Below are 26296 nucleotides of genomic sequence, written 5' to 3'. Positions count from 1 at the left end.
GGAAACTATTGTGAAATCTGAAGATTCTAAAACCTCTCAATAAGAAAGCAGTAAAGAAAAGCCCAGAATTTATTTCTATAAAAACATGTTAAGGTAAAAGGTAAAATGTATAAAATAAAGGATAAAGTGTATCCTTTTGCTAGGTGTGGTGGCTCTGGTGGATTTCTGAGTTCCAGGCCAGTTGGGGCTTTATAACCTGTCTACAAAAATACCAAAAAAAAAAAAAAAAAAAAATGTTTCTACTTGTTATCAATAACTTTTATCTTTAAATAAAGAAATGACTTGATGCCCAGCAGAAAAGCTAAGCAGTTCAGTTGGGAGGAAAGCTGAGAGCAGAGATCCTGTCTCCCATTGGTGTTTGCCTAGGAAGGGGACTGACTGGAGGAACTGCCTATTGATGGGAACTGACCAAGATAGGTAATCACAGCATTTGTGAGATCTTTCTAAAAAAATGGATGGAAATCTGAAAAATTATGTCTTTACTTGAGGAACATTTCACTTCAGAGTACTTAATTTTTTTTTTTTTACCACATTCTTTTGTTTTCCTCATGGAGGAAAGCAACTTTTCCTACAACAATTTAAAAATAAACAGCAGGGTTACCATCAAAAGTGACACATTGTGACATGCACACCTCTCCCCCAAGACAGTTCCCAATGGATTCCAATGAGAACTAATTAATGTATGGTCAAAAGAGATTGGTTCCTAAAGGGATCTTAGCCACATTTCCAGTAGCTATCTACAGACTGCAGGCTTACTGTATGCTTTAACTTTATTACCTGGTTGTGACAAGAAATGCATCACACACAGTCCCAACATGCACACAGTCCCATAGGTCCAATTCTAAATCTATAAGCGCCTTAGAACAGAGCCTTGTAACTTTAGTTCTCTTACCTTGTTCAATTTCCTACTCAGTTGCACAGTGACCTCACCATGGGTCCCAGTATTTGCCATTCAGAATGATAAGGGGTTGCTTGGTTCCCATGACTAGGGCACAAAACGCCTTTCTCAAGGTCTTTACTTTCCCCAGAATGGTAATTCCATTCTATTCCTTGCCTGAACAGTCCAAACTAACTCATTATATAAGGGCAGAGGCTAGCAGCAGTCAGGTGCAATATCCACTGCCTCTTGGTAGAGATTCTTAGAGTACAAAATAAGAAACATTAAAGAAATTAAACAAAACTGTTCAGTCTCTGAATGCAACAGAGACATTCTACTTAAAGGAAGAGTGGTAATAAAAACCACCAGCACTCCTCCATTACTGAGTACATTACTCGGCACTGAGAGGCTCCTCCTGGGGGCTTGGATATACTTAGCGCTCTAAGGATTGCTCAAGGGATTAAAAGCATAAGGATTTGATTACCTCCTTATTGAAGGGTCTAATTTGTTCATGCTGAGTGTCATTTTGTCATTTTTCATAAATTAAACAAAATTATTGTTTCTAGCTCAGTATTCATATAAGATGAAGACATTTTTTAGAGAGTAAAGCTCACTGTCTCCTATACCTAGTGGGCCTTTTTTTTTTTTTTTTTTTTTTTTTTTCAAGACAGAGGGTTTCTCTGTGTAGCCCTGTCTGTCCTACAGCTAGTTCTGTAGACCCAGCTAGCCCCAAACTCAGAGATCCACCAGCCTCTGCCTCCTGAGTACTGGGATCAAAGGTGTGTGCCACCACTGGTTTTTGAACTGAGAAGACAAGAATGTTCTTCTCTTTGGATTTCCATTCTGTACACTCAGAGTGAAAGGAAAAGGTGACTTAGGGCCAGGACTACAGAGAATATGCCACACATCTCTCAAGTGCGTTTTACTTGAGGACCATTCTTATTCTCATGAGCCTGAATGCAGTGCCTTCTGCTATGCAGAATGGCTTCCAGGAGTGCATTTGTCAGCTCTCAGATGTACTCTGTTGCTTCTGTCCAGGCAACAATGACTTAGGGAATCTCAGTCAATTCAGAAATAAAATCAGCTTCTTTACTATATGGAAACTGGTAAATCTGTCTTCAGTAGCATCAGACTGACATCCCAGGTTTACTTTCAACAGTGTTTACTTTCAACATGTAGCATGCCACTGTGTTGTCAGTATTGGCTAACTGGGATGCAGAAGCTACTCTACTGCCTCTAACTTAAATTTTTATTTCTTTAAATTTAGTTTATTTTTATGTGTACGGGTGGTTTTTCTTACATGTATGCTGTGTGCTACATGTGTGCCTGGGATCTACAGAGGCCAGAGGAGGGCTCTTCTGGGACCAGAGTTACAGACAGTTGTGAGCTGCCATGTAGCCATGTAGGTGCTGGGAATTGAAGCCAGGCCCTCTGCAAGAGCATCCAGTGCTCTTATTGCTGAGCCATCCCTCCACCCCTTCTAACTTAAGTTGAATAAACTCTCTTATTGTAGGCAAGTCACCCCCCTTACTGGCAAAATGGGGCACCAGAGAATATGTCTGAGATCTCAGTATTCTAGGACAGACTGGAAGCTTGTTCTACTGGAATTACACTATTACACTCCTCATAAGAGAAATAAGTACGTATTTAGAATCCATGATGTTTTAGCTATTTTATTTTGTTTTGTTTTTTGTTTTTCGAGACAAGGTTTCTCTGTGGTTTTAGAGGCTGTCCTGGAACTAGCTCTTGTAGACCAGGCTGGTCTCGAACTCACAGAGATCCACTTGTCTCTGCCTCCCAAGTGCTGGGATCAAAGGCGTGTGCCACCACCGCCTGGCTGTTTTAGGTATTTTATAAGATATAATCTTTTTCTTTTTTTTTTTTTTTTAATTAACTCACTCATACATCTGCTGAAATATTCCAAATACCATAGCACATGTGAATGCCAGAGGCCAACCTTGGGTGTTATTCCTAATGTTGCCAGTTACTACATTTTTTTTTTGTTGTTGTTGTTTTGTGTTTTGTTTGTTTTGGTTTTTTGAGACAGGGTTTCTCTGTAGCTTTGAAGCCTGTCCTGGAACTCACTAAGTAGACCAGGTCAGCCTCAAACTCACAGAAATCTGCTTGTCTCCGCCTCCCGAGTCTCTGGGATTAAAGGCACGCTTCTCTTTGGCTTGGGACTTCCAATTAGGTTAGGCTCGGTGGCTATCATTACCCAGAGATCCATCCATCTCTACCTCCCCTATCTCCACTTGACAGTGTTTGACAAGGGTGCTGGGGATCTGACTCAGGCCCTCATGTTTGCATGTGAGTACTTTACGGACCCAGCCATCTCCTAGTTTGAAAACCCATTTTCTTGTTTTTTGTTTTTTAAATTCCCACTGCTTTTCAATCATTTTTGAATTCTCATGGGAAAATAAGTTTTTACAGAACACCTTCTCCATGCAAGAGCATCACGCTAGGTGGCATGGCATTGGGTAGAAAGGTAGAAACTAGATCAGGTATGCCCTCTCAGGGAGACCATACCTAATCCAGAATGTGAACAAGAGAAGTGCTTGGTAGAGTCTAGACCAGGCCAGCTCATCTAACAATACGGGAGAAGTATAGCAACTTTAAAGGTTAAAGCAAGCTGGAAAAAATAAAAGGAGCCAAGGAGGAAATGAGACTCAATAGGGCTTGAAGGATGCCTTTAACTTTGAGAAGCAGAAATAGGAAGATGGAGAGTATAAGAAGGAGATTATCTTGTGAAGAGAACAGGCGGAAGACAGACAGAAGGCAAAGGAGAACAAACAGCACCTGGAGGGTGGTGAGCAGTAAGTATTTTAAGGTGTTTGAATGAGAAGCTGGGACTAAGGATGACCCTGACTGCTGTGTTTGAATATGATTTGGTGAGCAAAGATGAGTCCCTGACATTTTATTTATTTATTTATTTTAATTAATTAATTAATTATTTTGAGTCCCTGACATTTTAAAGCACAGAATGACCAAAGATTTTTTTTTTTTTGTAACCACATTTAACAGCCTAGATCTACATCTGAAACATATAAAAGCAGCATAGTCAAACATACAAGCTTATGTATTAGACACACACACACAAAACACAGGCTTAAATCCTACTGTCAGGGTTAAAGCAAATTAGAGGGCAAAGGTCAATAAACAAGCACATGCCCATGAGGTGAGGACAGGGAAGGATGTCCAGGTACTGAGCGTCAGTCAGCTGTGTGACACTGAGGATCATTTTAACCAAATGCTGGAGTTCTCAAGTATCACCTTTCTGAAGTGGGACGGCAGCATTTGTTGATGATAAACTCGCCCAAGTTGCAGCCCCTAGCTGGCTTCCATTTCTGTGTCTAACTATGAATTCCAGCCATTTCTTGGCATTTAAAACTAATAAAATTCTTAGACTACAGGAACAGATTGGGGTTAGGGACTGTAGTTCAAAGGCAGATTCATGACATAAGTGTCTACCATATGTTAAGAACCCATGAGCCAAAGCAACTTAGTCTGAATTATGGGATAAAAAAAAAAAAAAAAAAAAAAAAAAAACTACCATTCATGAAAAGAAAAAAAGAAATAACAGCATTTCAAACAGCAATATTACTATAAATATATATGTGAATGCAGATAAAAGGCAATTACCTCATGATCATGAGTGGCCTGTCGGGCTGCATCTAAAAATATGAAAGAATAAAGAAAACATTAAATTGAAAAAGAAAACAGTAGCAAAGCCCGAGTATATGACTGTGCCAACCACAAAGCTTGCTGGTATCTGCGGACTTTCACAACATATGATATTTTTATTCATGACATTATGAACTGTCAGTCAACAAAAGCTAAATGGAACCCCACATCTACAGATCACACAATTAGCACAAGAAAACAGCAGACAGTTCTTACCTTTGAGAGAAGAGGGTGTGAGAGTAGGTAGGAAACACATGCCAAAGGTTTTAGCAGCCTAGATGTGCAAGTGTGGAGAAGATGCTGTGGCTAAGGGATGACAGACCAGTGTGGGTGGTATGCCTTTGGCAGTGTTTCCTGGAGAGGGGAACTGGAGCAAGACTGGTGAGGATGTGATGTACGATTTCAACAGAGAAAAAAGATCCCGTGAAGACATAGATGCCGTCTCATTCACTATCATTCCCTCAATGCCTAGAAGAGAGTCTGGCACTTAACAGAAGCTCAATAGATCTCCTTTTGAATTCATGCATGAATAAATTATTGAATGAAGGGGATCATGGAGGCCGAGAGGAATAGCACAGAAAAGTCTTAGGACAAGTTAGTTGCATGGTGTAGCAGACAGACATTTAAAGTAGAGAAATGCCTAACTTGGAAACTACACAAAGAAAGGCAGGTAGGTAGTAATAGTTGTGGACCATGAAACAGATCAACAATCTGTTGATCTCAGATATGGAAAAGGAGAATGATGTGATTTTGGTAAAATTCTAGGGTGACATCTGTTAAGTGAATACAGGATAATAGATGACAGAAACATATCTTTCATATTTGCCACCTCAACAGTTGGATTCATAACATTCCACCATGTATGCACTTGGTTCTGATACCTTGCCTATGAGATTTGCCTTTCTGACGGTCCTGGGTTTTCCTACTGAAGACCTTGTAGGCCTCGGTCTTCTGATACTGCTCCAGTTCCTTCATGTAACGTTCCTTATCTCTGTCTGCTTCATCAAGGTAGCGCTAGGAAAGAAGTGTGGGATTATTTTCAAGAAACTGAGATGTTAGGTGAAATATCAATTAGCCTTTTAAAGAAAAGGATCAACTAAAACATGAAAAAAAGTATACAGTCAGTATGTTGTAGGAGAATCTGAAAGCAGTCATAGTATAGAATAAAAATTTTCAATCATAAAATGAACAAGGGCTGTTGAGGTAGATCATTAGGTAAAGATGATTGCTGCCATCCTGACAACTTCAGTTTGATCCCAGGAACCCACCTGGTTGATGGAAACAACTAGTGTCTGAAAGTTGTCCTGACTTTGCACACATAAAATAAACAAAATACAACATTTAGAGAATAAATGAGTGATTGAATTTCTAGACTGTGTGTTGCCTTTCCTAGTTTAATGAAGGTAGGATCTATCGAGAGCACCATCATAAAACATTCATGAAGATTACAGTCAACAATCTCCCTAGCCTTACAGATAGAATTTCAACATGGCCACTAGAGTTCTTCAGAGGTCTGAACCCCATATAGGCACATGTTCCCAGGGGAAGGGAAGGAATATTAGTGTGTTTTTGTACTATCAGCTCACTTTGAGGGAATGATCTCATACATCCATTGGCCTTTTAAAAAGCCAGATGAGTGGAACACTAAAGCTGGAGAACATGAAAAGAATGATCTCATACTACGGCCTAAAAGAGACTACTCTAAGAGAGCTTTAGCTGTATGCTTTAATCATTTTGTGCTATTAATTATTTAAACAAGTCCATTGATCTCCAGAATTGTTTTGCTTAATGCCTTGTCCATTTCATTCATCAAATTAGGTAGAAAAAAGTATAAAAGGTGCTGCCTGCAAATGAACAAACCAGATTCAGAGGTTAGAACTCTTGCCCCCCAACAGCAGATATAAGGGACTGGCCAAATCTGGGGTGATTTAAGGAACAAATAATTAAATATGGTAATAAATTATAAACTGCTAGAAAAAAGACATTTATACCATAAGTTGATTATATGAATTATTTATGATCATACCAATAACAAACGATATAAGCAAGTGTTAAGAGGAGGGAAGAATAAGGCCCCTGCATAGATTGGAAAGCTGAGGGTCAATTTGTAACTGTGAGGAGTGTTAGAGTGGGGAAAATTATCATTTTGTAAGCATAATGATAAAGATTAGATAAGGTGAAACTTATCTGTAGATATTAAGTATAGGGGAAATGCTTTTCTTTTTTTTTCTTGAGACAGGGTCTTTTTACATAGACTTGGGTATTCTAGAACTCATTATGTAAACCAAGCTGGGCTTGAATACACAGAGATCCTCCTGCCTCTGCTTCCCAAGTGCTGGAATTAAAGGCATATACCACCATGCCTGGCTCTGGTTTCTCTTCAGATCATATAGATCTTTCTCCTTTTCTTTTCTTCTTTTTCCTTCTTCTTCTTTTTTTTTTTTTTTCAAGACAAGGTTTTTCTGTGTAGCTTTGAAGCCCAGGTTGGCCTTGAACTCACAGAGATCCCCCTGCCTCTGCCTCCTGAGTGCTGGGATTAAAGGCGTGCACTACCGCCCAGCTTCCTTTTCTTTTCTTTTTTGAGACAAGGTCTCACTGTGTAGCCTTGCTGGCCTGGAATTCACTATGTAGATGGTTCTGAACTTTTAAGAGCACCACTTGCCTGAGTGCTGGGATTAAAGGCTTCCAATTCTAGCAATATGGAATTTTTTTGATGTGAAACAAATTACTCTTGTCTTTAAAATATCTTTCCATAGACTGGTAATGAAATATTCACCAAGACAATAAGATTAGCATTATAAACAAGTAATAAACGGCATGGTATGCCTACATACGTGATACTCTGAGTAGTACATATCATCTATTCTGACAAAAAAATGCAGAACATCATCCTAATCACAAGGAAATACCAGACAAGCAGAAAATGAAGAATGTTTCCTCAAAAGTAACAAACAGGCAAACAAACAAAAACCACACATGGGGTATGGGGAAAGGAGGGGTCTGATTTGGGGAGAGAGAAAGTTCATAGTCTCTAAGAACATCAAAGCATAACTTAGGAAGGCAAAGCAATGCTGTGGCAACAGCCTGAAAAAAATTACAAATAAACACAGCTTGTTGTTAGCTTAACATCTGTATGAAGGAATGTTGTTAGCAGGAACAGCATCACTTTAGTATCTGAGTGTACAGTATGGCAATATGTTAACACAAAATTATGAACTTGATGACTTTATCAGCTATGTAACAGAGGATCTCTATTATTAGGAAGTACAAAAGCATTCTAGGGATAAGGGTCAGGATATATGTAATTTAACTTTAAATGATTTAGGAAAAAAATTGTGTGTAGTGTGTGTGTGTATTAAAGAGCAAATACATGTTAATGGAGAAAAGGGACACAATACAATGTGTTAGCAACAGGAGAAGCTGTTTTAGGATTTCTGGATGTTCTTTGTACTATTTCTGTATTTGTAATTTTTTGTGTATTTGAAACTATTTAAAAATAAAAAGTTGATCAAACACATACAAAACCTTGTCCTAATCAGCCAGCAGTGATTATCATGAGAGAACTACTGTTACTTCTGCTTTCTGTTTACACACTTGCTATTAACAGAAAAAATGAACCTTGAGCATGTATTAACTTTGAAATAAAGATAAAAAAAGAAAATAATAACCTGGCATGTCCAGCTGATGATTCCCTTGTTACAAACTGTTTCCTAATTAGCTTGCTTACCACAAACACAAGGCTTCAAATTAAAATTTAATCTCATTTCTTTGAAAAATTTTGAATTCAATTAATTCCCAAGATAGTTTTTTTTTTTTTTCAATTTAGTTTTAGTCTTTCTGGAATCCATTTTAAAGAGTGCAAGCCATAAAAGAGTTTAAGACATAAAAGAAATATAGATCTTTCAGATGCTGGGAAGTGGGGCTTTTAGTGCAAAGCCCGTCAGCCTCAGTGACCATCATCCCTTGTTGCAGTGGCCTTTCACACAGTGCATGGCCATCTTATGCTTAACTCCCCTCCACTCTCTCTAACAAAGGGACTCTCATTTCACTTTAGCAATACAGTTAGTTTCTGTCTTAGAGGAGAGAGATCAAGTAGTTCTGCTTTATTTTCTGTAGCGGTTAAATTTGCTAGAACTCTAGTTAAAACAATCGGTAAAGCAATAAGATCTTTTTCTTAGATAAAATTCTTATGTGAATTGAAGAATTTTGGCAAATGATTTTTTCCCTCATTTTTATTCATTATTTTCATTTAGCTCAATGGAATACATTACTTTGATAGATTTCTTAATTTCTTAATATTGAACCACTTTCAAAACATTCTTCTGTGAACTCAGTAAACACATTAAATAAAATGTAGTTGCTTTAGTTGGGGGTGGATTCTAGAGTCCTTTTAGCTAATAACCCTCCAATAAATCTACTCACTGAACTAGAAAGAAGAACCACAAGGATTCTGCTATTCTGGTCTTCTTCTCCTTCCCCATTGAGTTTCTGGTGGTTTTGTTGTTCCTGGCTTTATAGAAACTTAATTCCTATTTCTGCCTCCTTCTTTATATGGCCCTCTCCATGGATGCCTGTCTTCATTCTCTCCCTCTATGAACATGTCACTGGGTCAGGTCCAATCTGAACCAGTCTGACATATCCTTAGTTAATTACATTTGCAAAGGCCCTGTTCTGAGACTGCCGACATATTTTTTTGGGTACATTCTCTCAACCCCAGTACATGAGGCCAGCACGTGGCACTGTTTAACCTGCTTTACTACTCTAGGTTTCAATATCTTCCTTAACCACTGCACCATCTTTCCAGCCTCCAAATTGTTTCTGAGATATAATAAAAACAAGCAAAGGACCAAAAGCAAGAACAATCACCTGCTTTTCCTCAGGAGGAAGTTTACTCCACTCATTGCCCAACATCCTTGTGATTTCTGGAAATGGGACCTCTGGTCTCTTTGCCCGAAGCTGTTCCCTACGCTCATTCATGAATCGAACATAGCCTGTAAGGGGGGATTTGGGTGCATTGCTGTCTCGGAGAGGTTTCTTCCTTTTTCTCCCTTTGGACCAACCTCCTCGTTTACTTCTTTGCTATAAAACAAAGCAAAAATGTAAAACAAAACCCAAACAGTAATCACTCCAGTAACCCACCAACCATAATAACAAACACCAACATCAAAAGAGGATCCGGATCTGAGGTGCATTTTCCTATAAAGCCCTGGATATTCAAAGCTCCCCAGATCAGTAAGGTACAAGACTACAAAGTTAAGTAAGGAGTTTCACATGTTTCAACTATAGACCCTTTAAGGCAGCAGTTCTCAATCTGTGGGGAGAGTCCCTTCTGGAAGTCGAAGAACTTTTTCACAGGGATGGCATAACAGATAGCCTGCATATCAGATGTTTACAGTAGCAACATTACAGTTATGAAATAACAATGAAAATAATTTTATGGTTGGGGTCACCATGACATGAGGAGCTGTGTTAGAGTGTTACAGGATTAGGAAAGTTGGGAACCATTGCTTTAAGGCATCATGCTACAAACTAGGAAAAGAAAGAGTTATTAAAATTTTTGAAAACAGGGTTTCTCTAGGTAGCATAAGCTGGCCTCAAACTCATTATGTATGTAGGGCACCCTCAAATTCATGGTGATCCTACTGCCTCAGCCTCTTGAGTGCTGGGATTTTAGGCATGCATCACCATTCTTTGTGCTAATCCCAGAAGATGAGAATGGGGTACTGTGATCATGCAAGCTTTGGCCTTATTCTACGCATCCTGACAGGGATTTCTACATGAGAAATTCAGCAACACACTCAGCACTGTGCCAGAGAAGCAGACGCTGTCACAGGAGACCAGAATAAGATGTCACATGCACCAAGCGAAAGAAGAGCTGCAATAAGGGGATTAAAAATAATTCATGAAAGTGTTCCTCCCTGTCACCAGTTAATTTCCCATAGCAAACAGCATACAGATATTCAAATTAATATTTAGGTCCCAGGACAATATCAGTAACATATCCAAAGTGAAGACAAGTTCTTTGGCCTGATGATTTGTTCCTTAAATGTATGTTTTATAAAGTTGTAAGGCTTTTTGTTGTTGTTATTTTTTTTTTTTTGAGATAGAAGTCTTTATGTACTGAGTTTAGATCAAACCAACTTTTGAAATGCTTAAAAAGAAAAAAAAAAAACAATACTGCAGTATCACTGATATTTTACCACAGCCTTTCTTCTTGGCCTTCTAAATGAGACCTAAGCCTATCATATTTTTGCTCCGTAATTCAGTAAACATATAGTCTATCAGTTAATGTATTATGGTTACAGGAATTCTTATTTCAAGAGAAGAAAAAGGTAAACAAGATTCAAAAATGAAATAAAACATCTATGTATTAATTATAGTACTGTACTCCTCCAAATATATGTGAATAGTGATAGTCCTCCATTTGGCAAATAGTATATTAGAGATTAGGTATCCAGTTTTGTTTATTTTTTGGAAACCTAGGAACAAGAAGCTACTAAGGAGCCAAGAGATGTAGCTCAGTGAGAATATGCTTAGCATGAGCCCCCAGCATTACACACCTACACCCACAACAAATACATCAGTCAATGAAAAGCTGCTAACATTCATTATTATCTTTAAGAATGCTAATGGGGTAAATGAACAAACTAGTTATTTCACATAAAAGACAAAAATCGGTGACGCTATTCTTTTTTGTCTTAAAAAGTACAATGTGATCAGTTATCTATAAGGAAGTCTGGAGGTTCAACAAGGACATGACTGCTCATGCCCATACTGAACCTTTGTGTGATTCAGAGAGAGACGGACCCTATGGGAGGGAGACGGTGTCATTAAATGGAATGAATCCTTTGGCTCATGTGACTTTGTGCTCTAGGGCTTGTGAGCAGAGTATAGCCATGACCAAGGGCATGAAGACCTCTCAGTAGTTACTAATTAAATCATTCATTCACAAAACAAGTATCTGTCAAGGCTGAGCATGGTGGGCACATATGTATTACTAGCATGCAGCTTGGCTGACCTGAGACCCTGTATTAAAACAGCAATAACAGCAATAAATTAAAAACAAAAATAACAAAACAACTCCTGCACACTGTGGACCATTTCATAAAAGGTAGCTAGTTAGATTGAGGACACAGTCATTTGTCTCTGTGTCATTAAAACCACGGATAAAAACTTCTAGAATAACTTCTAGAAAAACTTCTAGAATAACTAAAGACAGATGTGAGAAAACTGGGCAAGTGTCAGCCCAGTCACTTCACTCAACAACCCCTTGTGTGCCTGCTGCTTTGGAAGTTTTAGGACTGTGACAGGGGGTTTTAGCTTACCTCATCTTCATGCCTCTGCTCATTGCCTTCCACAGCAGTGGAAGACTCACTCTGGAGCAGTTGGCCTTGGGAGAGGTCTTCCACAAATTCTGGGTTGTTGGTGGATGATGTGGCTGTGCTGCCGTATGGACCCTCAGGATGTGTTAACCTGAGTAATAGGCAGAAGTATAGAAGTTTAGTATGGACAGTAGCAAAGCTTCTCTTATCAAGCTGAAGGCAAACTTTCCTACCAGCAAAAGCACATATCAGTACTTGAAGTACTTCCAGCACCACAATCTCTATAAAATATAATGATGTTTTCGTAGACATTTCCTAGCAAAACCAACTCTAATTTCTGTCCAAAACAATGATCTCTCTTTAGCTCTTAGCATGCTACAGAGCTTGGCTATTATATGTTACCTTTCATGTGTTTGCAGTGGGATGGAGGAAACACTAGTAATGGACCAGATGAATAGGAGTAGGAGCTGTCCAGGTACTTCGACCCTACCATAAAACAGCCATTTCTTAAAGAGCGTAGGAATAACTCTTATGGAATATAATATAGGCTATAATTTCTTAAGATTATATATTGAGTAACAACCTGATTACTTGACTATGTAGTACAGTAAGTTTAAATACACTTTTTTGCAAAGTGTTGGAGATCAAGGCCAGAGCCTTACACATGCTAGACAAGTGTTCTGTGATGAGCTACAACCATAGTCCAAGTATAAATTGTTAGTCAGGCAGGTACACTATTCTCCTTCCAATAATCCATGCCTAGTAAATTCTTCTAAGAAGTAGACAAGGAGGTACAGATGGTTGAGATTTGCATGAACTAGTAAGTTATTTATTTCTTTTTTAAAGGGGTACTGGAAAGGTAAGAGAGGCAGGAAAATGGACAATAGAGTAATATTTTATTATTACTCTGAAAGAATATGCACCCCACAAGACAATCAGCACTAATTGTAATGCAATGCAAGTACTGCAATCGATGTTTACAAAAAGTGTTCTAAGAGGCAATGGAGAGGGTCAAATGAATTTTCTGTATGTGGAGAGGCTGCTAAGAAAGATTTCACAAAGGAGGTCTTAAAAGATGAATAGGCACTGATCAGGTAGACATCATCATCCTATGCAGAAAGAACAAGGTCTAAAAGAAGAAAGTCCAATTAAGAGCTATGCAACACATGGAGGAAAGTAAACACAAGCAGAACAAAGAACAGAGGAGCAAAAGCTAAGAGACACAAAAGGTGGAAACTGGAGAGAACTTAATGAATGAATGAGCATAAACAGTAAAGGAAAATTAATAGTCCAAGGTAATTCTGAGGCTTCCAGCAGGGGATTAGGAATTACTATTAATTATGGACAAAACAGGGTATATGAATGAGATGATAATTAAGTGGAGAGCTCCAATGGACCACTGAATTCACTACCTGAGATACAGAAGTAAGGACACAGAGCCTGCACTGGCCATCTTTCTGTAACCAGACAAGGTGAGATTGGGACACCAACCAAGCCATAAAACCCTCCTAATGTGAGATATCATTCTGTACATATATTTCTCGTATTGGTTAATGAATAAAGTACTGTTGGCCAATAGGAAAGCAAGATAGGTGGGACTAGGAGACAAGGAGGATTCGGGGAGAGGTAGGAGGAGAGTCAACATGAAGGACCCAGAGAGCAGAGGTCCAGACCCTCTCTCCAGTAAGATAAGACCACATGGAAACACTTAGATTGATAGAAATGGGTTAATATTTAAGACAGAGCTAGCCAATAAGAAATGCTAGTAACAGGTCAACAGTTTTATATCTAATACAGTGTCTCTGTGTTATTTGGGGCTGACAGTGGCTCTGGGGCCAGGCTGGCCGGAAAACAACTTGTAGCATCCTCCTTTGACTTTCAGTTTGTCTTGCTGCAAGATATAATGGGGTAATAGTGGCCATAGAATGTGTGGGAGTTGCCAACAAATGACTGGTCCAATTTGAGGCCCACACTACGAGAGGGAGCCCATGCCTGACACTAACTGGATGGCCCAGGGACCTAGGCTAGACCTAAACATAACTGGTTAAAAAAAAAAAAGATTCCTAACAATATTCTGTTATACGTAAAGATCAGAACTTAGTCCAATCATTGTCAGAGAGAATCCATCCAGCAACTGATGGGAGCAGATGCAGAGACCCACAGCCAAACATTAGGTGGACCTTGGGGAACCCTACAGAAGAGGGGAAGGAGGACACCAGAAGAACATGACTCACTGAATCTGAATGGACAATCATGAAGCCTGTAAGGGTCTGAGCTATGTCCTCTGCATATATTATGGTTGTGTAGCTTGGTGTTTTTGTGGGACCCCTAACAGTGAGAGTGGGTGTGTCTATGAATCTTTTTCCTGCTCTTGGGACCCATTTTCTCTTACTGGATTGCCTTGTCCAGCCTTGACATGAAAGTTTGTGTCTGGTCTTTTTGTAACTTGTATGTTCGCTTAATATCCCTGGAAAGCCTTCTCTTTTCTGAAGGGAAATGGAGGAATAGTGGATAAGTGTGTGTGTGTGTGTGTGTGTGTGTGTGTGTGTGTGTGTGTGTGTGTTGGGGGTTGGGCGCTGGAAGGAGTGGATGAGGGGAAACTGTGGTTGGGATGTAGTGTATGAAAGAACAATATATATAAAAGATACAAGAGCTGGAAGGCAGCCGTCTAGGGAAATGATTGCTAGGTATTCTCCAAAAAGGCACTGAGAAGAGAGGTTCCATAGAACATGGTCAAGATGATAGCATTTTAAAAGCAAGTGTTAGAAATATTAGGAAAGGAGACTCAAGAATTAGGTGAATGCTACTCGAGAAAGGACAGGGAGACTTTAAAAAAGAAAGAACAGAAACCAAGAAAAAAGGTGTTAAACTGGGCAATGGTGGCATATGCCTTTAGTCCCAGCACTCAGGAGGCAGAGGCAGGCAGATCTCTGTGCGTTCGAGACCAGCCTGGTCTACAAGAGCTAGTTCCAGGACAATTTCCAAAGCCAGAGAGAAACACTATCTTGAAAAACCAAACCAAACCAAACCAAAAAAAAAAAAAAAATTAAGAAAAGAAAGAAAGGAAAAAAAAAAAAAAAGTGTTAAGGTCAAATAAGATAGGCTAGCTGGTGAGGAGGGGCATGACTTTAATCCCAGCACTTGGGAGACAAGGCAAGTGGATTTCTGTGAGTTCAAGGCCAGTCTGGTCTATAATAGAAAGTTCTAAGTCAGCCAGGCTACCAATTAAGACACTGTTAAGAAAACAAAATAAAGAAACCAACAAATAGATATGCTAAAAACAGTCTGCTAAATTTGGATCCTTAAAGGTTAGGTAGCTTTAGGGGAATATAGTTTCAGTGGAATTAAGGGAACAAATATCGATTATAGTGGATGGAACAATGAAAGAAAACAGAGGCAGACTACTGTAGTTGAAAGAAACGATACTTTTCTGACTTTTTCTAGGACATACCAATGATTTATATAGGAGGTTTCTAGACTGCTGAGGTCCTTTAATTAGTGTATGTTAAACAAGCAGCTATGAAGTCAATATTAACTGCTCCTTAAAATGCAGTGCCCCTAGGGCTGGAGAGATGGCCCAGTGGTTTAGAACACTTGTGCTTTTACAGAGGACCCAGGTTCAATTACCAGCAACAACATGGTGGCTCATAATCATGCTTAACTCCAGTTTCAGGGTATTAAATGCCCTCTTCTGATCTCCCCAGGCACCAAGCATGCATGTGGTGCACTTACATACATGTAGTCAAAACACTTATACACATGAAATATATACATAAGAAGAAGAAGAAGTATTCCTGAGATCTAGTCTGATCCCAGTAGGCATTATTTTGCAAATATTTCAATTAACCTGGCTGTTTTAGGCTGCTCTTGCTTTAACCATCACTCATTTCAAACATCAACAGTTTAAAGCTTCCTAAGTTTCAAACATTTTTCTTTCAGCAAAATATACAATTCAGGTTGGGAAAGAATAACAGTTACACACATTCATGACAGACATGGGCAGCTATTTGAAGGGAGTAGTCACAGGTGCCCACTGTGCATACTCCTAGCTATAGCCAACGAGCCTTCACCCTTGACCTCACTCCCCTGGCTACTCAAGGCCAGATTTTCAGCAGTTCTACCCTGTGTGACATCACCAGTTCTTTCTATACAATTGGAATACTCTGTTGAGAATATGCTTGTATAGTTCTTAAAGCAAAAGGAAACAAAACAAAGACAGTCTCTACATAACTCCCAGTGAAGGTCTTCATCTGTTCCTGCTATCAACAGCTAACACCCAGCTGGGTGTTGGGAGCACATGCCTTTAATCCCAGCTCTCAGGAGGCAGAGGCAGGAGGATCTCTGTGACTTCAAGGCCAGCCTGGTCTACAGAGCTAGTTCCAGGACAGGCTCCAAAGCAATACAGAGAAACCCTGTCTCAAAAACAAAAACAAACAAACAAAAAAGACAAAAAAACAGCTAACACCCTAGAAAGAGCAGGTCATACTTGCTGAATTAAATTTTCTCCCATCCTCTCTGAAATGCATTTCAGAGGAGATGCAAGTTTACAATCCTTATCTAGGCCACCAGTAAACATCCTGTGAAATCCAATGTCATTTCTCAGTCCTCATCCAACCTACCAGAAGGAACTGGGACAGCCATCAGTTTCTAGGCCCCTTGTGTGTCTGTAATATTATTCTGCTGCCTCTCAGCTCTCACTGTGATTTTGGCTGTTCCTTCTCTGTTTGCCTTTAAGTGTTAGAGTCTCCCAGAGCTCAGGCTCTTTAGGTGTTTTCCTCCTCCCTTTTCCGCACAGTGAGCATTCCTTTGGTGATTTTATCTAGTCTCATGGCATTAACACTAGCTAGACACTGATAATCTCAACTTTTACTTTCTGGCCTAAACCTCCTACAACATCAGAACTTGGCATGACACTGCCCGACTGACATCCCAGCTTAAGAGTTCTAACAAGCATCTCCATTTTATAGTTTCTTGATTAAGTTTCCTTTCACTAACTGTTAGTTCCCCCACCGCTCAGTAAGCGGTGACTCCATCTTTCCAGCTAGGTGATGCCAAAACTTTGAAACTGTCTTTGTTCTTTTCTCTCTTTTCACATTACTCCTCTGGTCTCATAGCTAAATCCTGTTTGGTTTACTATCAAAATACATATAGAATTCTATACTTCTCACTAGCTCCATTCCCACAATGTGTGGTTCCCCCCACCCCAAGACAGAGTTTCTCTGTGTGGCTTTGAAGCCTCTCCTGGCACTTGCTCTGTAGATCAGGCTGGCCTCAAACTCATGGAGCTCCACCTGCCTCTGCCTCCCAAGTGCTGGGATTAAAGGCTACGAGTGATGCTTCTCAGGTCCTCATGTCTCCTTGCTCCAGCTCCCTTCTGCCCACTGGCAGCACAACAGTCAGATTATTAAGAATCAGTCAGATCTTACCATTCTGTTCAATCAAACCTCCAGTGTTCAGGAGGTTTCAGGACCTTACAGTCCTTCCCACCCAGAATACGGGCCTGTCAGTGTCTACAGCATTACCTGCAAGCTTGTTAGAAACAGAACCTCTGCCCTACCTAGATTTTCTAAATGAGAATCTGCACTTTAATGGGATGTCTAGGCAATTCACTGGTACATTAAAGAAGCACCCACAGAGTCCTCTGCTTCCCCTCACCCTTCAATCTGCTGCTTTAGTCACACTGTCTTTCTGGGCATGTCTGCAAAGCAAGAGACATCCTTACTTCCAGGCTTTTGCCTTGATTGCTTCCTCTGTCCATAAAATTCTTCCCCTAGATAATAACACTGGAGTGACCTGACTTCTTTTGGGGAGGGAGCACATTTTTCAAGTCACGTTCTCATTAAGTGCTTTCTTGGCTACTGTCTAAAACTGCACCTCTAAATCTTCCTAGTTGCTCCTTCCTACTTTATTTCTCAATCCATAGTTCCTATCCACATGACAGGCATTCTACTGACTTATCCTGTTTAGTATACCATTTTTCTGTCAAAATTTGAGCTATAAAAGGATGAAGAAACAGACGGTCATGGTGGTGCACGCCTTTAATCTCAGCACTCGGGAGGCAGAGCAGGCAAATCTCTCTGAGTTTAATGCTAGCCTGGTTTACAGAGTGAGTCCCATGACAACCAGAGCTGTTAATACAGAGAAACCCTGTCTCCAAAAACCAAACCAAACCAAACTAAAAAAAAAAAAAAAAAAAAAAAAAAAAAAGTGGCCCATGCTTGTAATTCCAGCACCCAGGAGGCAGAAACAGTGCCTCAAGTTTGAGGATAGCCTGGTGTACAGAGTGAGTTCCAGGCTAGCCTGGAGTGAGATACTGTCAATCCAAAGTAAAAAATAAAATGAAAAGACTAAGTTTGTTGTTTCTTTTGACCTTTGGTATACAACTGGGGGAAAATGCTGTGGTTCTAAGACATGATCTCACTATGTAGCCCTTGCTGAATTCACAGAGCTCTGCCTGCCTTGGCCTCCCAATGTTGACCTTAAAGGCATGCACAACCTTGCCTGGCCACACTGAACACTTTTCCTAAATGAACAATCTAGTAACCAGGAAGCCTTTAGAAAAGTCCTGGGGAACAATTTCATTTAAGCAGTGAGATCAAAAAGCAGAGATATTAATAAGGTTGAGAATTAATGTGAAGGATGAAAACAGAGTTATATAATAGGGGTTACTTTTTAAAAGGCTTTAAAGAATATTAAAATAATTCATCTTAGAGATTAGCTAGCACTTGAATCTAGAAGTGAATATATTTCTTCTTTGGCAAACAGCTTCTAAACATTAATAATAAAAAAAAAAAAAATCTCAAGTAAAGCCAGGATTGGTGGCATGCACCTTTGATCCCAGCACTCAAGAGACAAAGGCAGGTGGATCTGAATTTGAGGTCAGCCTGGTCTACATAGTGAGTTCCAGGATAGCCATGGCTACATAGAGTGACCCTGTCTTGAAAATCCAAACCAACCAGCCAAATAATCCAAAAATCAAAAACCAAAAAAACCCAAATCAAAACAAAACACGCTCCCCTCCCCTGCCCCAGTAGAACAGAATTTCAAGGTAAGTGGTAGGTGCTGCTATTAACTTCTCTAAATTCCTTTACAGGTTTGTTCAACAGTTCCATGAAAAAGTGATAGGAGAAACAAGAAGAAGTTGGCTAACAGGGAGGAGCATCTTTTTTTTTTTTTTTTAATTAATTATTTATTTTTATGTGACTGGGTGGCTGTGCCTATATGTATGTCTGTGTACCACATATACATAATGCATCTGAGGCCAGAAGAAGGCAAAGACCTGCTGGAGCTGGAGTTGCAGAAGGTGGTTGTGCTGGGAATGCAAGTGCTGGGAACTGAACCCAGGTGTTCAGAAGGAGCAGCCAGTGCTCTTGGCCAGTAAGCCACCTTTCCTGCCTCAGTTTCTAAACACCTTGAACAAAGAATCCTATTAAAGAGCTAGAACTTGGGCTGAAGAGATTGCTCAGTGGTTATGATGCTTGAGGACCATGTAGATGCTGGGAACAGCCCTGCGCAGACCTGTGACCCCAGCACTGGAGGAAGTGGCGCCAGGAAGATCACTGGGGCTTGCTGGTGAACTCCCTAGAACAAAAGCCCATGCACCCCTCACTTCCACCCACTCACATGCATGCACAAACCACACACAAGACTAATCTCTGAGGAAAAAAAATAGTAAATGTGGCAGCTGACAGAGAAAGCACATTTGACTTTTGGCGTGTCCCTGGGATAGGTATTCCCTGCACTAGGCCCACAGCGCTGCTGCACCAGTATACAGGGATCCAAGCACTGGCAGGCAGCTGAAGGCACGTTACAAAGTGGTTTATAACAGCTCTCTCTGAAAAGCCCAATAAATGCACCCTCTACTCTTATGGAATGAAACTGCCTCGTTAGCACTTCATACTTTGTCAGAAACTGTTTTGAAGCCTCTGCAAAAGTCCAATGTCCCAGAACAGCTGCTTACCCAGTTGCAGCCAGATCATTACTCTCCTTGGAGCCATCTTCATCTGCAAAAAGGGACGGCAGGGTAGAACTAGTCATCAAGCTTTCCATCTCCCTGAAAGGAAAAGATAATCATAAAAAAATTAATGGTTTAATTACTTATGGTTCAAGTTCCACTAATTTAAGGGCCTGCCTTTCTTAGCTTTATTACATCAGCAACAGAATAGAAAATGACCTAAACGTTTGTTTTCCTGACTTGGACACATCAATTTAAACTCTGTGGTTAATGGGGTTTTAACCTCTGTCTTTATCAACTAACCAGACTAGAAACAAGTTGGGGGGGCTATGAAAATGGCTCAGTGGGTAAGTAAGAGGACCAGTGTTTAACCTTTAGCACTCACGTACAGGGCTAGGTACGGTCCAGCGGTGTACCTATAAACCTAGTGTTGGGAGAGGGGGCAGGCAGGAAAGTCACAGGGCTTACTGGTCTGCCACACTAGCTGAAACAGTGAGCTCCAGGTTCAGTGAAAAGCCCTGTCTTATAATGGAATATGTTAGAAAGTGACAGAATTGGACACCTGATGGTCTTCTCTGGTCTCTGCATGCAAATATGGTGTGTACATGCATATAAATATGTATACCCCACACATACATACAGTACACATACAAAATAAAAACAAGTCCAGTTTTAACAAACCGAACATGCTTTGGAAAACCTTTTATTCATCCTCTAAAGTGTTCTTTAAGAAAGTAAAACAATTTTTCCCCCCCTGAGACAGGGTTTCTTTGTAGCTTTGGAGGCTGTCCTGGAACTCACTCAGTAGACCAGGCAGGCCTCAAAATCACAGAGATCCACCTGTCTCTGCCTCCCAAGTGCTGGGATTAAAGGCAGGTATCACCACCACCTGGCTGTAAAACAACTTTTAATTTATTGTTATTATGTGTGCATGAGCACGTGCGCACATGCCATGGTTTGCATGTGGAGGTCAGAAGCTCTCCTTCCACTGTGGGTCAACTGTAAGACCTGCACAGCAAGTACTTATATCAACTGCACCATCTCCCCAGCCCATCAAAAGTATTCGTTTCCTGTGGGGAATTTTAGGTGGAGTGACCCAGAAGCAATGCAACCTTGAGCAAGATATTTAATTAGCCACTTCAAGCTAAAATTTCATCAGCACAGACACAGACAAAACTGATTGACTTACAGGGTTATTGAGAGGGAGTAAGCTGAAAGTACTTCATAAACAGAGAAAGGCTATGACAGAAAGTGTTTTGAGTATTACTATTTATACATTATATCGTGTTTGGATTAAATGGTGCCAAACCAAGCCCTTCGAAAAGGAAATAGTGCAAAGGAAGTAGAGGATGGAAGGCATACTGAGGTGGTTCTGAGTCAAAGAAACCACACTTCCAGGTCAGAAACATGCACCACTTCTCTGTAGTAACCCACAACATAAAGAGCATGCACCTGGGTACAGGAAACAGCTCAGCTTAATTGAAGAAAACAAATAAATCACAGGAACCCGAGGTTATCGGACTGCAAGGATAAAAGGACAAAGTGATAAAGAGAGTAATTTTATTTAGCATATCTCTACAGAGAAGGATTTTTCCCTTTCAAGGTTTACCACCAAGGGCTTCACCCCATACAGCTAAAAGCAGCAGCAGCCAATTCATCATGAAAGTGATATTCACACAAAACATTCAATAGTGACCCCAAACACCAGCCACTTAAGTGGAACTGCAAAGCACTCAAGAGAGAAGGCCTCAATCAGTGGGTGAATTGAGAAGTAAATGATGCGAATTCACTGAGGAGGCCCTTGGCAGTCCTCTCAGTGCTGCTGTTAAGGGGCTCTAGTGAGGGGCCATTAAAGGCCAGCACAGCAGCCATAGTGAGCCAGTGTTCATCCCGCTCAGGAGGAAACAGGAAGAAACTGCAGGCGACACAGACCTGCATTCTCAATGTTCAATAGTTTACACTAAAACCAATGCTTTATTTTTGTTCTTATTTACTTTCACTTCTAAATTCACTTCTAAGTTTATTATTTAGCAAACCAAGATCCATAAATAGTTGAATGTGACAAAAAAAAAACCCCAAAATCAAACAAACAAACAAAAAATCTCTCTGTGTTTATCTTATGAATTACTGAATTACGTATGGTATGGAGGGCCAGGAAGGCCTTCTTCACTCATGGAATGTGCAGGAAGGCTTGAGAACCATTTTCAGCTTCTTCAAGACAAAGTACTTAAAGTGGAATGGTTCTGACACACATACTATAGCATTCCACTTGTTTTCTAGAATGATCCTAACTCAAATGTACTTAAATTTTAACTCATATGAGACCAGCTGAGAGCATGGGCTTTCAGGGTTACTAACACCAATGTTAATGCTCATTTTATCTGGTTCCTTCCCCACAAAAAGAGAGTTAGATACCACAGCCTAGCTGTACTGAACAATCACATAGCCTCCAACCAACTTTTATTTCTAAAAGTGTCCCTAGAAGTCATTGACCTCTCAACTTTGAAAGTGGGCATCTGAAGCTTTTGGCATTTGTTCCCTCATCTCAAAAGGAGAGTTGTTATTTGGTAGGGAACAAATGAAGTGTTTTTTCGTTCACTATGTCAACATGGCCCTCTTAAGAGTGTTCACCAGTTATCTTTAGCCATTTTTGAAATGTAGGGAGACAGCTGGATAACACAACCTTAACAACATATAAACAGACCACATAAACAAAGGAAGTTCAGAGAACACACATTTCTTCTTTTCCCCCCACTCACTTAAGTTTGAATTACTCAACCCATATGGCTTCAGATGCATTTTATGAAGCCTGAGCAGTCAGGCCCCTAAGAAATGAGTAATAAAGTGGGTGGAAGATAAAGGGGCCAAGATCAACAAAAGAAGGAAATGAAGAAAAGCCCAGAGAAACCCAGAGGTCTCTAAAGTACTTCAGTAAGTTAGAAAATAAAATGATTCTCAAGAACATGGCTCAGATCCCATGGGAATGAGCTTTCATCTGGTCCATGAGGGAGGGGGTGACTCAAACTGAATCATGGCCACTAAGACACTCAATGCCAAAAGCGCTTCAAGTGCATGCATCATCTGTGCCTGATAATGGACCAGTACAGAGGTCACAGTGAACTTTAAAATCCCATGCAAGACATTTGAGACATTTAATGAATGCTACTCTGGAAGGAGAAGGAACTGTATACAAAGGCAAAGTAAATACATGAATTTGCTTCTTTGCTGAAGTTTACATAAATATCATGCAAGATACTTCCTGGCAGAGGGACTGGACCTACCCAAGTCTTCTGGCTCTAGTCCTAAAAACTATTATTTTGAGGTTTATGCTTTGAACTAAGTCTGCACCTTAGCATTGGAAGGCTAAAATTTCTCTATAACACTACTTACTTAGCCAAGAGCTAATTTAAGATATTCTTAATAACTGATATACAATTATATCAATCATACTAACTAACCAAAATACACATTCTCTCTGTGTAATAAGTTGGGGAATCAAGTCATAATGAAAACATGGTTTGGGGGCATCTGGTTTCTCTGTGTTAACAGACCTGGCTGTCCTGGAGCTCATTCTGTAGACCAGGATGGCCTTGAACTTACAGAGATCCGCCTGCCTCTACCTCTCCAGTGCTCCACCATGCCTATCTATTTCTTCATCCTTTTATAACTTAGGGGATATAGCACTTTTCCCACCAAGAGTGAGGATCTATATAAAAAGCTAGCAGATGTGGCAGCTGCCTGTAGTCCCAGCACTTGGGAGGAAGAGACAGATTCCTGGGGCAAGCTGAAGCTGAGACTAATTCAAACAGTGAGATCTGGTTTAACTGACACTGTCTGTCTCAATTTAGAGAGAGAGAGAGAGAGAGAGAGAGAGAGAGAGAGAGAGAGAGAGAGAGAGAGAGAGAGCGAGCACGAGCAAGCACCTAAAGTCAAGTTTAGGCTTCCACATGTACATGGACACTTACACACACATGCAATCAGGCACAAACACCACACGACAAAACACCACACCACACCACACCACACACAATAGTAAGAGCAATGTGGCTTTGGTAATAAAGGACAGCAACAAAGGAAATTGGGTGAAGTTTTAAAAATGTTCCTTGGACCTGGGAGAGGCTCAGCATTTAACAGTACTTGCCAAGCAACTCTGATGACATGAGTTCAATCCTAGAACCCATGGGAAAGACAGAACTGCCCCTGCAGAACTCCTTAAGGTTGTTCTCTGACTTCCACATGCATGATGTGAACATATGCACCAGAAGGGCAAAAGTGAGGGTTCACACAGCATTGATGACCTGGGTTAGATTTCCCAGAACCCACAAAAAGCCAGACCCATTGCTGTACATCCATAACCCCAGCATTCCTTCACAAAGATAGATGGGAGATGGAGAAGCAGAAATCCCTGGAAGCTTATTGGCTAGCTAACCAGGAGTATGCAGGGTGGCTGAAACAATGTGAGACTGTCTCATAAGATGGAAAGTGCAAACTTCAAAAGTTGTTCTGTGACTTCTACACATGTACTCATATCCATATCCTCACTGTTCCTAAAGAAACACATATAATAAAAAAGAAAAAAAAATCTCAACTATGTATTACCTTCAAAGAAAACCACTTCAAATATAAAGAGACATATAAAATGAAAGGAGTAGAGAAAGATAAACCATGCTAACAGTGATCAAAAGGAAGCAGAAGTAACAATAATAATTCTAGATTAAAAATGTTTGCTCTGCAAAAGAAAATGCCAAAGGAATGAAAAGCAGGTTTTAAATTGAGAGAAATTTGTAAATATTTGCAAAAACACACATTGTAAAAAACAAAAATAAAAGAACATTTAAAAATGGACCAAAACTGTCAGAATAGAACCTTATCAAAGAAGATAGACAGATGTCAAATAAGTACATATGTTATTCAATGTCATATGTCATTAAATAACTGCAAATTAAAACTACTACTAAATATTAGTGGCCACAATCCAAAGCGCAGACTAAACTAAGTGCTGGCAAGAACATGGAGCAATAACTTCAATTGTTAATGGGAATGTAAAATGGTAGACTTGGAAGAAAATTTAAGTTTTTTTACAAAAGTAAATATACCCTTACTATATGATCCTGCATTTATGATCTTTGGTATTTGGCTAATTGAATTAAAAACTATGTCCATACATAACCTGTTAGACATGGGCATATTTACAGTAGCTTTATTTACAGCTGCCAAGCCTGGATATAATCAAAATGTCCTTCAGTTGGTAAAAAGCATTGTGTAGCTAGACAACAGCACATTATTCAATAATATAAAGCATGAGGCTGGGCATGGTGGCTAATGCCTTTATTCCAGCACTCAGGAGGCAGAGGCAGGTGGATCTCTGAGTTCAAGACCAGCCTGGTCTACATAGTGAGTTCCAGGACAGCTAGGCCTACACAGAGAAACCTTGTCTCAAAAAAAAAAAAAAAAAAAAAAAAAAAAATCAAAAGGAAACAGAATGAGCTAGCAAGCCATAACAAGGTGGGGAGGAAACAATACATATTACTATGAAAAGGCTACATACATACATACTGCATGAGTCTACCTACTGATACCTTATGAAGTAAAAACAAGTAGTTGCTGCCGGGGTTTGGTGTGGGAAACAATGAATGCAAAGGACTTTTAGGGATTTGAGACTATCCTGTAGGGTAATTCAGTGGTGGTGGTGGTGGTGGGGGAATATCATTATACATCTGTCAAAACTCGCAGAATGCATACCACCAAAAGTAACCTTGGTGTGAACTAGGGTGATGTGCTAATTTGGGACTGATTGCAACAAATGTGCCATTCTGAGCAGGATGGTGACAGTGGGGTTAGCTGTGGATGTATGGGGATAGTGAGTACATAGAATTCTACTTGTCTCATCTTTCCTGTAGGCCTAAAGCTGCTTAAAAAAAAAGTTCATTCATTTAAAAAAATACTGTATTTAACAATTACATAATTTATATATTTTTTTGGCACATAACCAGGTTGGGCATAAATACAACTGACTTTGTATGCATACACATTTAAGTGGAAGTGAAATTACAAAGGCTTGCTACAGCATCCTCTACCAGCTGTGAGCATTTAGCTAGGAACATTCAGTAGGCTGTAGGCATTAATCAGTATGTTTTATGGTGGAGATGAGAACACTGCTAATCCTACTTGCAAGTTAACTGGGGCTGAGTTAAATGAAATTCAGTAAAGAACTCTTTTATTGTGGGCTTTTAAATGAAGATGAGAAGAAAAAAAGATAGGAATAGATAGTCTGGGGCAGGGGCAAGGTGAAGGAGGCAATCGGTATGTAAAGTGCTGAAATGATGCTCTGAGAGCTATGCATAGCAGGCCTTGGACCTCAGTAGGTGATGGTTTGCTGAGAATATCAAAGGCCCTGAGTTAAAAAGAGAAAAAAGGACAGAGAAAGAGTGAGATGGCATAATTAGGTGTGGTGGACATGCT

At 40.0% G+C, this 26296-nt stretch overlaps 1 protein-coding gene across 1 annotated transcript in view; it reads right to left on the bottom strand.

Moving 5' to 3' along the window:
• Nucleotides 1-26296, bottom strand: part of Hmg20a (high mobility group 20A) — a 72021-nt gene that overhangs the window by 7789 nt on the left and 37936 nt on the right. The window contains exons 2-6 of the mRNA XM_051197522.1: nucleotides 19841-19933; nucleotides 11884-12031; nucleotides 9425-9637; nucleotides 5440-5572; nucleotides 4517-4548 (exon numbers count right to left, since the gene is read on the bottom strand). Coding sequence (XP_051053479.1) covers nucleotides 4517-4548; nucleotides 5440-5572; nucleotides 9425-9637; nucleotides 11884-12031; nucleotides 19841-19929 — 615 coding nt within the window. The 5' untranslated portion in view covers nucleotides 19930-19933. The remainder of the gene's footprint in view (nucleotides 1-4516; nucleotides 4549-5439; nucleotides 5573-9424; nucleotides 9638-11883; nucleotides 12032-19840; nucleotides 19934-26296) is intronic.

Source organism: Phodopus roborovskii, unplaced genomic scaffold (genome assembly GCF_943737965.1).
Source record: "Phodopus roborovskii unplaced genomic scaffold, PHOROB, whole genome shotgun sequence".
NCBI classification, from domain to species: Eukaryota; Metazoa; Chordata; class Mammalia; order Rodentia; family Cricetidae; genus Phodopus; species Phodopus roborovskii.
Note: the sequence above shows the minus strand (reverse complement) of the source record. Positions and strands in the feature narration are given on the sequence as shown.